Source organism: Eptatretus burgeri, chromosome 2 (genome assembly GCF_056783735.1).
Source record: "Eptatretus burgeri isolate ZD-2024b chromosome 2, Ebu_testis_v1, whole genome shotgun sequence".
NCBI classification, from domain to species: Eukaryota; Metazoa; Chordata; class Myxini; order Myxiniformes; family Myxinidae; genus Eptatretus; species Eptatretus burgeri.
In genome coordinates, this window is record NC_140962.1 from 116,622,771 (window position 1) to 116,640,079 (window position 17,309).

General features: G+C 45.9%; 1 protein-coding gene across 5 annotated transcripts in view; it reads right to left on the bottom strand.

The window, feature by feature from the left end:
* SATB2 (SATB homeobox 2) overlaps positions 1–17,309 on the bottom strand; it is a 133,829-nt gene that overhangs the window by 58,681 nt on the left and 57,839 nt on the right. For all 5 annotated transcript variants that reach the window (XM_085870896.1, XM_085870897.1, XM_085870898.1 and 2 more), the window contains one exon: positions 7,036–7,138. In XM_085870896.1, coding sequence (XP_085727022.1) covers positions 7,036–7,138 — 103 coding nt within the window. The remainder of the gene's footprint in view (positions 1–7,035; positions 7,139–17,309) is intronic.

Consider the following 17,309-nt stretch of genomic DNA (forward strand, 5'->3'; position numbering starts at 1 on the left):
GAACACGTTTAATGAACATAAACAAATATTTACAAAGGACAATGATAATAATATGAAATAAATAAATCCTACAGTTGAGGCACCTCTCACACAGACTCAAATAGAGACAACAGGGAAACAAAATAAAAAGAAATCCCTTCCTTTCCACTATTCTTGTACTAAGCTTGGCCCAGAGCTGGTCCCTGTGGAACTTGGAATGGAGGCACTTCAATTCACACGTGCAGACACACGAAAAATGACGCTTCTCTCTTAACAAGACAAACACACGTCAGGCCATCTGAGAGTGGCACTCCACACCAAGGCTCAGAGCCCCAGTGTAACGGCTTTGTGTGCTCCAATTGCCCTCACCGACTCAACCAAGAGCCAAAGGCCAGCGTCTTGCTTCTTCAAGTGAGCCAAATTTCCTCAACACGAATTCAATGGTCAGGTTGTCCTCCTCGGCGTGCGCTCACCCTCCGCTCTCGTCTCTCCAAGCAATGCGCCACGTGCTTCCGCTCTGATCAGGGCTCTCCAAAATGTGCCAGCCTTGAACTCCCGCCTCTGATTCTCTTCCAAATCAACTCTGCCTCATGCGTTCCTCACACTGACCTTGTGTGTGTGCTCTGCCGATCTCTTGTACTATCTAGTAGGAAGCCTCCCACAATGCACAACCAACCTTCCTCTCGATCACGTCCATCTCCTCTGCGACCGGGACATGACCTCTCGGACAAAACCTGGGAAGGCAGGGCTTCTGCCTGCTCGGCACGCCTTCTTGTTCCTCCTCATGGTTTTGGTTATAAAGGCAGGAAAAAGACACAGAGGGGCAATTGCATAATGGAGAAGCTTATTCTTTAACCCGAGCAAATTTTGTTACGAGATGCCTCATACAGGTCCACGGACCAAGCACCTCCAGACAATGCTATATTCCCTATTAAATTCTTCCATCTACCCCCACAACCGTAACGATATTATTTTCCACTTCGTTTTCCATTTTCGACCTCTGTTCACAATAAGCTCCTTCTTCTTATTCCTCTTCTTCACAACATACCTTTTAGTTTTTTTTTGGTGGTAGCCGTTTTTCACCAGACATAAGTATGTCAAAGGCAGACCTCATGGGGTCTGATATGTGTGTGTGTCTTGGTGACCACATCGGCACAAAGTGAAAAAAAAAACGAACTCCAAATGTCTGCACGGCAGCCATGACTTCTGTGAAAGTAGGGAATCTCTATCCAGAGTCCATTTTCTAACTTCGAACAAGACACCATTGATGTGTCCCAGGTGGGCTGTGCAGTGTTTTTAAAATGTCGATAAAACTTTGACCCCTTAACTGAAATGAACAGCCACTGATTTTCTCTGTTGAGACCACAGCGGTCAACAATGGTAAAGAGCAATTCCATGTATAGTGGATATAAAATGGCTGCCTGAAAGTCGACCCTCACAATAATATATATATATATATATATATATATATATATATATATATATATATATATATATATATATATATATATGTATATATATATGTATATATATATAATTGTGAGGGTCGACTTTCAGGCAGCCAGCCATATATAAATATATATATATATATATATATATATATATATATATATATATGTATATATGTATATATATATATATATATATATATATATATATATATATATATATATATGTATATATATATATATATGTATATGTATATGTATATATATGTTGTTACGGTTGTGGAAATTCACAGAACACCATTCAGGTTTCCCAGAGATCAGTTATGTCGATAAGTGTGTGTTCAGATTAGATTTCCCCACCGATGTCTAAAGGGAATTTTATTCCTGTAACCGGGCTGTGATCTTTGAGGTAGTACTATTCTTTTGCTATCTTTATTTTGGAACAACCGCATCTCAACAACCACAACCGCATCTCAACAACCACGCCATCCCCAACACAGCGCCAACCACAACACCTCCTCACAATCTCCTCAACAACATCTCCACAAACGAACAACATCGCCTCACCTTCATCTCAATTGTGCCGCCATCTTTTCGCCAACCACAGCGAATCCCAACGAACGGCATCGCCGCGACAGACGTGGGGACTCCCTCGATGGGGCGGGAGCCGATGATTTCCACAATGTCCGCGTGGTAAGGATGATTCCTACAACGTCCGCGCTTCACGATGAGATCGGATCAAAATTCCAAAAGGGGCGGAGCCAGCAGGGGGTGAGAGGTCGAAGCTGGAAGACAAACTCACCCCCCCCCCCCGGACTCCATAAAAAGGTGCGCTGGAATGCCAAGCGAGCAGTCTGTCGGGGTTCGGAGTCTGTCTGGAGTCGAGCTGTAGTCAGGGTGGAGAGCGCCAAGGTTCGAGTCCAGTGGAGGGCAGTCGGGGTCGTCGGAGTGCAGCCAAGCCTGGAGCGCAGCCAAGCCTGCAGTACCGTGCCGAACTGTGGGTCGGTAGAGATGGCCGGAGAGAAGTCGCCAGCCAGCGACAGAACGTTCCGAGCAAACGCCGAGGAACGGGCGGGATCATAAAAGAGCATCAACTCTTGAAAAAGCAAAGGCCCGTTCGTTCCTCTGAGGCGTCATCGGATAGGCCCCATCGACCAGGCCGCACGGCGGGGCCTGGGCCAACCGAGTCGCGCTTACACCAACTGCTGTGTTGACGGAACATCGAGGGTTGCCCAGCGAGTCACCACGAGGGTGGCAGGTAACCAGCACGGTCTCACGGAGCTCCTTCGGTCTCCACAGCTCCACGAACATTAAAGGTCCATGGGCCCTGTACTTACCCTTTCCTTTCCTGGGGTTTTCTTTGTCTGGAAGTTGTGGCACCATGTCCACGAAGTAGAATTGTGGTTAAGTGATTGTGTACATAATTAATAGATATGGCTGCAGGTCTGTGGTTTGCTCGGGTGTTGTCCCTACCCCCATTCGTTGCATTCATCACATTGCATACGTGCTTGTACATATCTGCATTGCTTCATTGACTGCATACGTGACAAATGAATGTCATTGTTTGAATGTTCACCTGCTCGTTGCGTCCTCTTCCTCCATTGAGCTGCTGTAATTGCGTTCGGAATAAATAGCTAGCTGCTTTTAATACCGATAAGCTAATCGGGTCCAACGGGGCTTGGCGATAATACACCGCTCGGCAAATCGCAAACGAAGTGAGCTGCTTTAGCGGCTCGTTTCCAAGCAGGTCCCGTTGAAGTACAATCTCTCGGTAGTCTGCCCGCACGAATAATTAGGTAAATCGACCATTCGGAGATCGGACCCTGTAGCGCGGGTGGAGTATCGACAAGGTTGTGGTGTGCTTAGAAGCGCACCCATAGCTGGATTTTGGCGTTGATCCGAAAGCTGCGACTAGGATTACCCATCCTAGGATTACCCATCCGGTGGGCACGCGCCGCAATTAGCTAAAAAAAAAATATATATATATATAGACATATACATATATACATATACATATATACATATATTTGTAGTTTCGCCGGCACGTCACCACGAGCACGACCCTCGATGGAGCAGTCGGGCCGCCTCGGCTTGATCGCCCGGAATTACAGATCGCCGGCCCGGAGAAGTCCGAGGTCGGCAGGTCCTGGTTATTTTTGACCGAAATACACCAATGGGTAAACCACGTGGGGTAGGGTCGATTGCCAACTTCAATTTACCTAAGTACCCACATGATCCAGCTCCCAGGGTATTTCACCCTCGACAGAACTCGTAGCCCGTTCCGTGTGCGATGCCGAGCAGTTTTATAATCGCCGCATTCCGCCGGCCCAATTATCGAGTTACTCCGTTATAGCGGCAATGACTGCTCACTTTCCTACACGCACGACACACCCAGTCAATGGAGAAATGACACGACAAGCTGAGTACATTTAAACAATTGGGTATATTTATTTACCAATGATGGGAGACTAGGGGAGCACGCAAGAGGAGAGCTATACCGAATATCAAGCAAGGCAAAAGCACTTAACAGTTCACTACTTATCAGACGGGCCCACGGACACACACACACACACACACACACACACACACACACACACACACACACACACACACACACACACACACACACACACACGCGCACCCTATTGGGTCTTTATTGCGGCTCTCCAGCCGAGGACAGTCCGGCTGTGAGAGCCAGGGGGCCGCAGGCTACCTGGCCGCATAGCGCAGCTGGACGTCCCCTTCTCTTGGGGCTGGTGTCGCCGTACTAGCCAGGCGCAAAGGGACGAGACGTAGGCTCTGGAGCCGGGACGAGGCCGGTCGCCGGAGTGGCCAAAGTGATGAGCCAGGAAGCGAAAAAGCAGGAGAGGACAGAACTGTACCAGAACAACTCCAAGAGAGCCCACCCCGAAAATCTTCTCAGGACCCTTATATCCGCCCCCTCCCGCTCCGTCGAACACTTCTCTCCTCCCCGCTCGCTCTCCCGTTGGACAGGAAACATCGTTCGACTCCTTGTCCGCTCGCCATTGGACAGGCGCGTGGTGGGCGGGGCACTCCCATCCCTCTGGGCGGAGTCTCCAGCGGGGGAGTTTTGTGGCTCAGCCGACCGCTTCATCTCGATTGGTCGAGGGCCGCCACGTGGCCACTCCCTGAGCTCCGCCTTCTTCACACCGGACGACTGTTTGCGAATGCGCCATTGCATTCCTCTCATTCGCCAAAACGGGCAGCAAACCTCGCGATTGGCCAGGTGGTGGAAGCGAATGCAGGCGAAGGTGGTGCGGTGTGGCCGGCGGTAATGTCGGTGGCGCTGGCGGTGGTGCAAAAATGAACTAAAAGAAAACATGACTATTATAATAAATCACAGCACAGGAACATTTAATTACCCGTTGGACTAGGGAAAGGGCTATCGATTCAACACATACTTACCGAGATAACTAATCTATAGAAACCTGAATGTCAGTGTGCTCATGGCTTCCAGATTCGCAACAATATACATATATATATATATATATATATATATATATATATATATATATATCCATCCATCAGGACTACACTCTGTGCAGAGCGTTGGTGCTGCCTAAGCAGTCTCCTTGGCTAATGAGCACAATCCTGGATGGGTCGCCACTCCGACACAGGATACCAGCAAACTGGCTCTCATTTTGCCAAGTTCGGAAGGATGACAGGCAGAGTCAACCACACCTGGTATTAATTAAACAGCTGAGTGGAATTTGAACTCAGGACCCTAGGATATCAAGCTCACCACCCTAACCATCAAGGTAACACCAGGCATATCTTCTTCTTCTTCTTTCGGCTGCTCCCGTTTGGGGTCGCCACAGCGGATCATCCGTTATGATCCGCATAGTGATTTGGCACATGTTTTACGCCGGATGCCCTTCCTGACGCAACCCTGGTCGCCTCTTACGACACAGGGATATGGTACACCTATTTTAACCGGGGTATACACCGGCCCAATACACTAGTACTCATTTCACCGACCTCGGAAGGATGACAGGCTGAGTCAACCCCATGGTGTATTAATTCAGTGGCCCAACGGGGCTTGAACTCAGGAACTTTTTGGATCCCAAGCCGCTGCCCTTACCACTGCGCCAACACCAGGCTACTAACTCCAGGCATATGCATATATATATATATATATATATATATATATATATATATATATATATATATATATATATATATATATATATATATATATAATCATACATTGCAAGGACATGACAATCTGCACACGTTTTACGATTCGTGATTTTACTATTAATCGGATATCGGTCTCAAAAGTGGTGATTGCATGCATTGGAGATAACGAGAATGCATAAAACATCATTTAAAAAAAAACAACATAAAGCTTACAAATGTGCAAGTGTACCTCCTGAGGTGCCACCTTCCAGGCAATAACATGATAGCTGAAAAGCAATGGGCTCGCCTTTGAGCCGTCGTCTGGGTTTGATTGATGATCCAAATACAAATTGTCATCTTGGCACTTCAGGTTTTCAGACTTGGGACAAACTTCCTTCTTGGCTAACCCCATGACAAGGTGGGATTAATTGGGGGCCGTGAAAGAAATGGCAGATGGTATTCTCAATGCAATTTTCGGAGAATTGGCGGTTCAGTATCAGAATGCATTCAGTCCCCAATTACTGCATGCAGGAGCCTCTGCCTCTTGACACCGATTTTTCTTGTCCCTTCCCTTCCCACCCAATTCTCCATTTCCTGCACCCATGCCTGACAAAAAGGCATAAAGACCAAAGCAGATAAGCCTATCAAACTCCTTATTAGACCAAGAGAATATTTGCCTATTATCTGAAAAGTTCATCTCAAGCAGCTGTACATTTACTCACACAAAAGTGATATTTGCACTTAAAGTTTACTTAGCAGCCACATACCCATACCCATCCCAGGTCATCAGTGGATCTACAGGATTATAGGAATAAAATAAATAATGCACACCATGACCATGATCAGTCATTGAAAAAAACAACAATCCTGCTTCTTCCTCTTCCATTTGCTTGCAAACCGTCAAGAAGAACAAGACTGATAAAAAAAAACAATTTCCCCCATTTTTGGTATAAGTGTAAAAATATGTTTTGAAATAACTTCTGAGAAAAACGCCAGAGACGATAAAGAAGGGACATCAAAATATGATTACATTGAGAACAAATAACTGACAAATAACGAGGGGTAAAGTTATCATCAAATTCACACTTGCTGCTAAGCTGTCTATCCTGGGTTTGAATCCTGACCCAGCTATAAATGGTCATCCCAGTGTTTCACAAGCAGGGTGATTCGATGTGCGTGGTGTCCCTCAGATAGACGTTAAACTGGGTGCCCTGTTTATCAGCATTAGTTGGTGGACATTAAAAGACCCCACGGTGTCTGCTGCAAAGAAGAGGTGAGCCATCACCTGCACCCTGAACAAATTTCAAATTCCTGTCCTCACCTACAGGGGGCATTGCATCAGCAGCACAGAGACACCCTCAGCCATTGATGCTACCCCACACCCTTGTGCTGTTGACAAAAGAAGTTATCAAATTTGTAACAGTTCTTGAATAATGAGCTAATCCAGAAACTCAACCAAACTCCTCACCTTTACTGTTCTTGTACTGCTTGTACCAGCGTCCAAACTCCTGGCACTTGGCAACAGACACATTAGCATAATAGGTGCTGTTCACAATGGATGAAATCATACTCTGTTGTGAGAGAAGAAAGAGGGGAAGACCATGTTTGTCATAGTCACTGAGAAACACATGGCCAAAAACATTTTCCTTTTCTATTTAAACATCACCAGCCATGCAAACTCATTGCTTCACTGATGGGTTCAATCAAAAGACAGCATGTTGCACTTCATAAACAAATTGCATCTCTATCTGAGCCTCAATGAGGATGTACAATGAAGGGGAAGATGTGAAAAAAGATCTTTTACAACACAAAGTCGATGTTAATGTTGTCGTTTGTGTGATCCTTCCGTGTCATATTAATTTTTTTTATATTGCTTCGAGAAGTATTACTATATACAGCTTGGCCCATGATTAAAAAAAAATGAGAGAGAGACAGAGAGAGACAGAGAGAGAGACACAGAGAGAGAGACAGAGAGAGACAGAGAGAGAGACACAGAGAGAGAGACAGAGAGAGAGACAGAGAGAGACAGAGAGAGAGACACAGAGAGAGAGACAGAGAGAGACAGAGAGAGAGACACAGAGAGAGAGACAGAGAGAGAGACACAGAGAGAGAGACACAGAGAGACAGAGAGACAGAGAGAGACAGAGAGACACAGAGAGACAGAGAGAGACAGAGAGACACAGAGAGACAGAGAGACAGAGAGAGACAGAGAGACACAGAGAGACAGAGAGACAGAGACAGAGAGACACAGAGAGACAGAGACAGAGAGACACAGAGAGACAGAGACAGAGAGACACAGAGAGACAGAGACAGAGAGACACAGAGAGACAGAGACAGAGAGACACAGAGAGACAGAGACAGAGAGACACAGAGAGACACAGAGAGAGACAGAGAGACACAGAGAGAGACAGAGAGAGACAGCGACAGACAGAGAGACAGCGACAGACAGAGAGACAGCGACAGACAGAGAGACAGCGACAGACAGAGAGACAGCGACAGACAGAGAGACAGCGACAGACAGAGAGACAGCGACAGACAGAGAGACAGCGACAGACAGAGAGACAGCGACAGACAGAGAGACAGCGACAGACAGAGAGACAGCGACAGACAGAGAGACAGCGACAGACAGAGAGACAGCGACAGACAGAGAGACAGCGACAGACAGAGAGACAGCGACAGACAGAGAGACAGCGACAGACAGAGAGACAGCGACAGACAGAGAGACAGCGACAGACAGAGAGACAGCGACAGACAGAGAGACAGCGACAGACAGAGAGACAGCGACAGACAGAGAGACAGCGACAGACAGAGAGACAGCGACAGACAGAGAGACAGCGACAGACAGAGAGACAGCGACAGACAGAGAGACAGCGACAGACAGAGAGACAGCGACAGACAGAGAGACAGCGACAGACAGAGAGACAGCGACAGACAGAGAGACAGCGACAGACAGAGAGACAGCGACAGACAGAGAGACAGCGAGAGAGAGAGAGCGAGACAGTGAGAGAGAGCGAGACAGCGAGAGAGAGCGAGACAGCGAGAGAGAGCGAGACAGCGAGAGAGAGCGAGAGACAGCGAGAGACAGCGAGAGACAGCGAGAGACAGCGAGAGACAGCGAGAGACAGCGAGAGACAGCGAGAGACAGCGAGAGACAGCGAGAGACAGCGAGAGACAGCGAGAGACAGCGAGAGACAGCGAGAGACAGCGAGAGACAGCGAGAGACAGCGAGAGACAGCGAGAGACAGCGAGAGACAGCGAGAGACAGCGAGAGACAGCGAGACAGAGAGAGAGACAGCGAGACAGCGAGACAGAGAGAGAGAGAGAGAGAGAGAGAGAGACAGAGAGACAGAGAGACAGAGAGACAGAGAGACAGAGAGACAGAGAGACAGAGAGACAGAGAGACAGAGAGACAGAGAGACAGAGAGACAGAGAGACAGAGAGACAGAGAGACAGAGAGACAGAGAGACAGAGAGACAGAGAGACAGAGAGACAGAGAGACAGAGAGACAGAGAGACAGAGAGACAGAGAGACAGAGAGACAGAGAGAGAGAGAGAGAGAGAGAGAGAGAGAGAGAGAGAGAGAGAGAGAGAGAGAGAGAGAGAGAGAGAGAGAGAGAGAGAGAGAGAGAGAGAGAGAGAGAGAGAGAGAGAAAGAGAGAGAAGAAGCCTTATATTCTTGTGCTGGTTAAAAGAGCTCAAAAATGAGATGTTTCACCTTTACTATAAGAGAGCCGTGATGTGTGCATGTGGCCATTTCTCTCAGAGATTTTTGAACAGACCTTCATCAAACTTTCAGAGGGTCATCAGTGAGTTTTGGAGAGGGTTTTAAATAAATAATAATAAAAATAAACTCGAAAATTTTGGAGAAAAATTAAATAAACAAAAAGTTGGATGTTTGGGGATTTCTTCTTCAAATTTAAATTTCTATCATGCCGAAGCCTTAGTAGCTATGTGGAAGGTTATATTAAATTATCCGCGATCCCATTCCTGGGTGGGTGGAGGGAAGTGTTTGTGGCCCTTACAAAAACACAAACAAAAAAATAGACCAGGTAACACTGGGTACCTGCTGCTAGTATTTCACAACAGCAAATAATTTGTATATTTTTTTCTGAGAGCAACTGTTGTCTATACCACACGCAGGTTCAAATTTTTGTCTGATTGAAAAAAATATAACTTTCCCAAAGATATGGATTATTTTGAAGCAACTGTCATTTCATAATTTTTTGCTTCTTTCTGAGGAGAGTTTACCTGCATTACAGAGTGGGCAGATAGACAGACAAAGACAGACAGCATTAGTGTGTGTGTGTGTGTGTGTGTGTGTGTGTGTGTGTGTGTGTGTGTGTGTGTGTGTGTGTGTGTGTGTGTGTGTGTGTGTGTATACACTATAAGTCAAAAGTTTTAGAACACCCCCATTTTTACAGTTTTTACTGAAATTTAAGCAGTTCAAGTCCAGTGAATAACCTGAAATGGTACAAAGCTAAGCAGTAAACTGCTAGAGGTTAAATAAAAAAGTTTAGGTTACCAAAAACTGAAAAATAATGTAAATTTCAGAGTTGTTAAAAAAGGCCCTTTTCAGGAAACAAGTAATGGGTTAGCAACTGCAACTGTTCTGCAGCAATGGGAGTAAATTAAGCCTTAAAGTTAGTGGAAACAATTCCGACAGGTGTCCCAACTTTTGTTGATTAGTTGCAAACCCTCTGTTTGTATGAAAGCAGTGTTGGAACAGACTGTGTTTGCTACACCCTCTGAAGCATTATTTGGACAGCATTGCACTGCAGGAAGTAGTGTATTGCTATCATCATGGCTCGTAAAAGACAATTGACAAAGGAAGACAGACAGAACATTATAACCCTTAAAAGTGTAGGTCTTTCCGACAGAGAAATTGCAAATAAGCCAAGGTGTCAGTGAGTACAGTTTCCTACACCATCAAAAGGCATGTGGAAACTGGAGGAAACTGACAGGAAGAGGTCTGGTAGTCCCAAAGCCAGAACACAATCAGAAGACGAGTTTCTGAAAGTCAACAGCTTGCGTGATAGGCGGCTCACAGGACAGCAGCTTCAAGCACAGCTTAACTGTGAAGCTTCAAGCACAGCTTAACTTTCAACTGTGAAGAGAAGACTTTGAGCTGCAGGTTTTTTAGGTCAAGTGGCAGTAAGAAAGCCACTGCTAAGTTGGCAAAAGATGAAAAAGAGGCTTGCCGAGGCCTTGAAGCACTGCCAGTGGACTACTGAAAACTGGAAGATTCACACTCCGATTAATCAAAATTTGAAAACTTCGGTTCATCACGCAGGGTTTTTGCACGCCATCGAGTAGGCGAAAGGATGGTTCCTCAGTGTGTCACACCAACTGTCAAACATGGAGGAGGAAGCATGATGATCTGGGGCTCTTTTGCTGGATCCAGAGTTGGCGACTTGCACAGAGTGACTGGCACCCTGAACCAAAAGGGCGACCACAGCATTTTGCAGCGTCATGCAATACCCTCTGGTCTCCACCAAGTTGGTCAGCGGTTCATCCTACAACAAGATAATGACCCAAAACATATGTCCAGGCTATGTCAGAACTACCTGAGAAGAAAAGAAGAAGAGGGGCGGCTTCAAATCATGGAATGGCCAGCACAATCTCCAGACTTAAACTCCATCGAGCTGTTTTGGGATGAACTGTACAGAACGGTGTTTTTTAAAAGATTAAATTTTGTTCAACAAAATGATTCCATGATTTCTTTTTTATTCACCAACAAGCAATGAAACTGGTCCGGTAGCTGAAGGGGTGCGTAGCATTTGGGTTCTCATGCGTGTACTGTATGTGAACATCTTTACATCTGTGGAGGAACTCTGGGAATGGTTTGAAACAGCAAAGTGCTTACCTTGGGTAGCCTTTCATGGTTGCTTTATGCAGCTTCTTTAGCTGGAAGAGCATGGGGTAGGAGTCGATATATAGAGGATTTTGCGTGCTCCTTCCATGTCTGTCATATTTTATGCTAAAGGATTTCTGCTGAAATACCAACTGGAATCACATTACAGCTCCAAGTCCTGCTTCTTCTTCTTCCTCAATCACAATTTTTAAAAGCGGCATAAATTTTTGTTCCAAGCAAATCAATGACTAGCTTTCCAACCAAGTAAATAGATTATTAGCCTTCTTACGGTCACATATTAATTATTCGACAGCAAGAACTGTTCTACTATAAATGGACAAGGTGTGTGTGTGTGTGTGTGTGTGTGTGTGTGTGTGTGTGTGTGTGTGTGTGTGTGTGTGTGTGTGTGTGTGTGTGTGTGTGTGTGTGTGTGTGTGTGTGTGTGCGCGCGTGTGTGTGTGTGCATATATATATATATATATATATATATATATATATATATATATATATATATATATATATATATATATATATATATATATATATATATATATATATATATATATATGTATTTTTTGTGGAGTTCTGCTGGAGCTTTCTGATGTGGAATGTGATACACCGAAATGATCAGTGATCTCCCAAGTTTATAAGGCTAATTAACTATAAAGAACTCAAAAGAATTCCCATGTTTTAAACGCACGCCATGTTAAGGTGTACAGAGCAGCTTAATAGGTCCTTTCATGGCATGGCATCCTAATTACAAAATAAATAACAAAAACAATGATAACATTGCAACAAAGCATCGATTAATTAATACGAATAATATTCACAATAAAAAGTGGCATCATTTGGCAACAATAACGAACGTATAATCCCCTCCCCCTCTGCCCTGGCCCAAGTACATCTGGGCTTGGTGAAAGGCAAGCTAATGTGCAAGTAGTACAGCAGGCAGGTATGCTACACGAACATGTAGACCAATTAAAATTTGGTCCAATGGACCAAAGGGCCCACTACCAAGAATAAACCGTGATGGACAGACACACGCACACAAGCACACAGATGGAAGCTTCTCCTTTCAGAAAATATACTCTCAGACCACGTTATTTGCACGGGATACATTTCTGGAAAATGCCATGAATGTCAAATTTGTGAAGGTCAGGGCATTGTTTCAATGGGAAAAATGGGGTTAGGTTCCGGCGGTTCATGATTCATTAGGGAAAATCACAAAATCCCATGAAACACCATAAATATGCCTGCAAAAAAAAAAAAAAAACATGAAAAAAATGTAACTGCTAAAAAGAAAACCGCAAATATGTAAAGCACAGAGCCACAAATGTCGAAGTTGGTTGCATTTTAAAAAGCGCGAATACACAGGGTCCGACTATTACTGTCCGATCTCTCTATCTCTTTCTCAAAATATAAGGTTGATAATGCTGCTGGTTTGAGACTTGATTAGTACTCTCACAATTTTATTTTCATTTCATTATTATATTTTAGAACTATTTTCACCGATTTAACATCAGAACTACACACAGCCTAAATTGGGCCTTGCCCGAGGGTCCAGCGTTGTATTGATATCATTTTCCATATTGATATACCGGTATTGGAATTCTGAATATGGTTTTATGGTTTTAAGTACACCAAAAAAAAAGATCAATATGACAAAAAAAAAACCCATTACATCACCAACAAAACAAAGAAAGGTGTTTACAATCATTAAATACCAGACATGATATAAAAAAACTAAAAAAAAAAGAAAATAACTTTGATGCACTCGGCGTCTCAGCTAAACATGGAACAGGAACAGTGAAACTTATGACATCAGGATGCAACGGGAAGTACAGTATGTTTTAACTTTCAACCATCAGCATCCAAGCAATCATGGGTTTCTTTGCTCTCATGGCTGGTTTGAGAGCAATTGCCAATTGGTTGTTATTTTATATGAATCAGGTGTGCTTTCAAAATCCTCTGCCGAATCTGTGATCTGCGATAGCGATACCAGTATGAAAGCAATGACAGGATATGGGGATATGAACAAATCTAAGAAAGATGTTTACAATGATTAAATTCCATATGTGATTTAAAAAGCTTTGATGCACTCGACATTGCGGCTAAAGATGGAACAGTGAAACATATGACGTCAAGACGTAACAGGAAGTACAGAATGTTTTAATTTTTAACCCCCAGCATCCGAACACCCATACAAGCAAGCGCCTTTTTCTTTGCCCTCGTGACTGGTTTTAGAGAAATTGCCAATTGGTTATTATTTTATATGAATTGGGTATGCTCTCGAAATCCTATGCAGAGTAAGTGATCTGTGATACCGATACGATCATACCTGTACAGCGTTCCACGATAGCGATGGATTCCGACCTATGCTGATGACCAATACTGATCTCGCTTTAAAACAAAATCATTTTTAATAAAAGTTGAATTTGGAAGTAAAATAACTGTTCTCATCATGAGGGGGGGGGGAGGGGGGGAACCCCATCCAGGAATACCTTCAAAAATTACCATGTGTCAATGATGTGTGGGTCATATGTGAATACGTAATGGACCATTGCATTAAAAATAAATGAATAAAAATAATAATGAAATAAACAAATTTAAAAAGATTTTAAAAAAAGAATAATAATAAAAAAACAAATTTTTTATGATAAACTTTATGTATATATATATATATATATATATATATATATATATATATATATATATATATATATATATATATATATATATATATATATATATATATATATATATATATATATATATATATATATATATATATATATATTGTTGTGGTTACCAGATTCGCAAACCACCATTCAGGTCCCTTAGGTGAGGTATCTCGGTAAGTGCATGTGTAGTTAGGCCCAAACCCGTTGTCTAGTGGGAATACATGTCATTTATACGTGCTGCGACTCTTCAGGATAGCCGTTTTTCTTTTACTATCTTTATTTTGGACCAATCGCCACCATCACAACCACAACAACAACCACCAACCACAACGCCGCTTCACCACAACCGCCACGACCTTTACCGTCACAACTCGCCACCATCGCATCACCGTCATCTCGCGCCACTCATGGGCACCGATGCTGGACTCGTGTGGGGCGCACGTTGAACAGCGTGTACAAAATCACGGATTTTGTGCTTCAAAAACGGATCCAAAACGACACACGCCCACTTTTTGCCGTCCAATCGGTGAGCGAGGGGCGAATTGGCCCCGCCCCCAGGGCGATCGATATATGCAAATTTGTGGATCAAAAAGCCTTCACGCCCACTTTTTCTCGGGCCAATGGGGAGCGAGGTGAAAGGTCAAAGGGAGGGGGTCAAAGGCGAAGTTACGGGGGGGATAAAAGGACGGTGTTCGTCAGTCAAAGGAGTCGTAAAAGTCGGAGCGAAAGAGTCAGCAGAACGGAGGCGAAGGAGTCGGAACGAGGCGAAGGAGTCGGAACAGAGAGTCAAGACTTCGCGGGCGGTGGAGCTGCTCGTCGTGTGCGTTGGAGTCGGAACGGAGGGGACGAGCTGTGGAGAGGCGGCGAGTCGGACGAAGGGTGCTCGCGTCGTGCAAGGAGCTGCGCGCCCGGGGGAGGCCGGCAGCGCGACCTGGCCGAGGTGGAGACGCTCGTCGCACATAATAAAGATCCTCTATACCCGGAGCAGCAGCAACCCCCTACTGTTTCCCCCCGCGCTGAGATAGTGCGACCAAGGGGCCCCGTTCGCACCCGCCTGCCAGGCACTGTCCACGAGGCCCGCGGGTTGCGGGGCCATCGCCGCTCCGCGTCTCATCACCAGACGGGTAGGCCCGACCAGGTCTCGGCCCCAGGCCTACCTCATTCTTGAGGGTATTTCTTTTCCTTGGTTTTGGGTATGTGTTGTCGGCGCCGTCTGTGAAGTAGAATTGTATAAGTGTTGCCGTGTGCTCGGTAGTCGGTATTAGCTCTGCACTGTGTTTTCACTTTTATATTTGCTTTTTGTGTAAATGGAATTGTGTTTTCTTTTTTTTTTTGTGTGCATTTGGTGGAATTGTATTTGTGTGCTTCCCGTGTGCCGAGAATAAATGTGCTTTATTGTTGAACTGTCTCCCGCTTCGCTTCGTCTTTTTCCTCCATTGAATCCCCATCTTGCTTCACGTAAAGGGTTGGTAGTGGGCTGAATACGCCCGATAATTAATCGAACCGTCGAGGTCGACGATAACACCGCTCGGTTATTCTGATAGTACGGAACGGGTCGCTTAAGTGGCCCGTGTCCGAAGTCGACCTGCGGCGAGGTGCGATCGCCCGGTCTACCCTCCGCGTGGGTACTTAGGTAGTTCGAATTTGGCGAGCAACCCTATCCCACGTGGGGGCTGATTGGCTCGATCGCGGTGAGACCGAAAGGTCCACCCGTGACTGGTTCCCGGCGTTAGTCCGAGAGGGTCACGACTGGATTGGCCGTCCGGTGGGCGACGTGCCGCGATTCGAGTTACGTGGCCGTCGCACGCCGGCGGGCGCGAAAACCGCAACACTGGTGTCAGGTCGTGCGATATAAACTCATCGCCCTCCTCGCGGCACTGGTATCGGAGAACAGGAAAACGGGCTCTCCTGTCTCCGGCTAAATTTACGGGAATCGGTCCAGGGGTGAGAGAAGCGACCCCCGATTCCCTCCAAATTACGAGCGAGCAAATTAACCCTTCACGAGAAGCAAGATGGCGTCTCAAGGCGAGCGGGAGCCGGGGGTATTAGAAATGTATATGTGTAATAATGTGGAGTCCATGGTCCAGGATGGAATCCCCGAGCAGGAAATGTTGATTGTGCAGGAACACGGACTCGCCCAACTGAACCCAAGGCCCGAGGTGGGCGCGGCAGCGGCCGCGGTGTATGACACCTCCCCCCCCCTCTCCACCAAGACCCTTCCCCAACCCTTGCCGAAACGGCTCAGCTGAGTGCATCCAACATGGCCCAGCTATGCGCCATGCTGGCGGCAATGAACAAACAAATGAATGAAGTGAAAACGACGATGGATACAAATACAAATGAAATAAAAAACGAAATGAAAGGCATGAACGAAAAGATGGATGCGAATACACAAAAAATGGATGAAAAGATGGATACAAATACAAATGAAGTGAAAACGACGATGGATGCGAATACACAGCAAATAAACGGAATGGAAGCAAACATGAAAGAAGAAATGAAAGAGCTGCGGGGTGAGACGCAGAACATGGGCCGATGCCTGCAGGCGGGCATGAAGGCCGTGACCAGGGAGCTGGGAATGGCGACTTCACGTGTGGGAGCAAACGAGCTGGGTGGGGGTGCAACGGCTGACAGGCCCGCGGTGGAGGCGGGTGAAAAAATAATTCGTGGAACGTGTTGGGCGAGGGTCGTGACGATGACCGAAAGGGAAAAATTAAATGGGGAGACCAAAACGTGTGAGACGAGACACGAGGTGACGACAACAGAAATAATAGTTGAGACAAGGGAGGTAAAGGGTGAAGAGTTGGCAGAGACACGGGAGATGGGAACGATAGAGGGAAGACTACACGATGAAGACGGGGTAAGTGACGCGCACACACACACGGAGGTAGTGGAGGATCATGGGGGTGAGCTGGCGGACTGGGTGGAGACCCAGTGCGAGCACCTGGATGGCCTCCTCCAGGAACGAGGGGAGGGAGTATGCCCCCTTGAGGCGAGTCACGACCAGGTGAGTTCGGTCGTGCTTTGCGAGGTTGAGAGGAGGAGTGCTGTGGACGGGTGCACGGAGAGCTTGGGGGGTATAGAGGCCCCGGAGACCCTTGTGGGGACACGAATCCCCAGTATGGTTGTCCCTGTGTGTGTGGTGCAAGGTGTGAGTGCGTCCCCGTGTGTGGAAGCGACCCCGTGTGTGATTGGTGTGGTGGCGATGGTG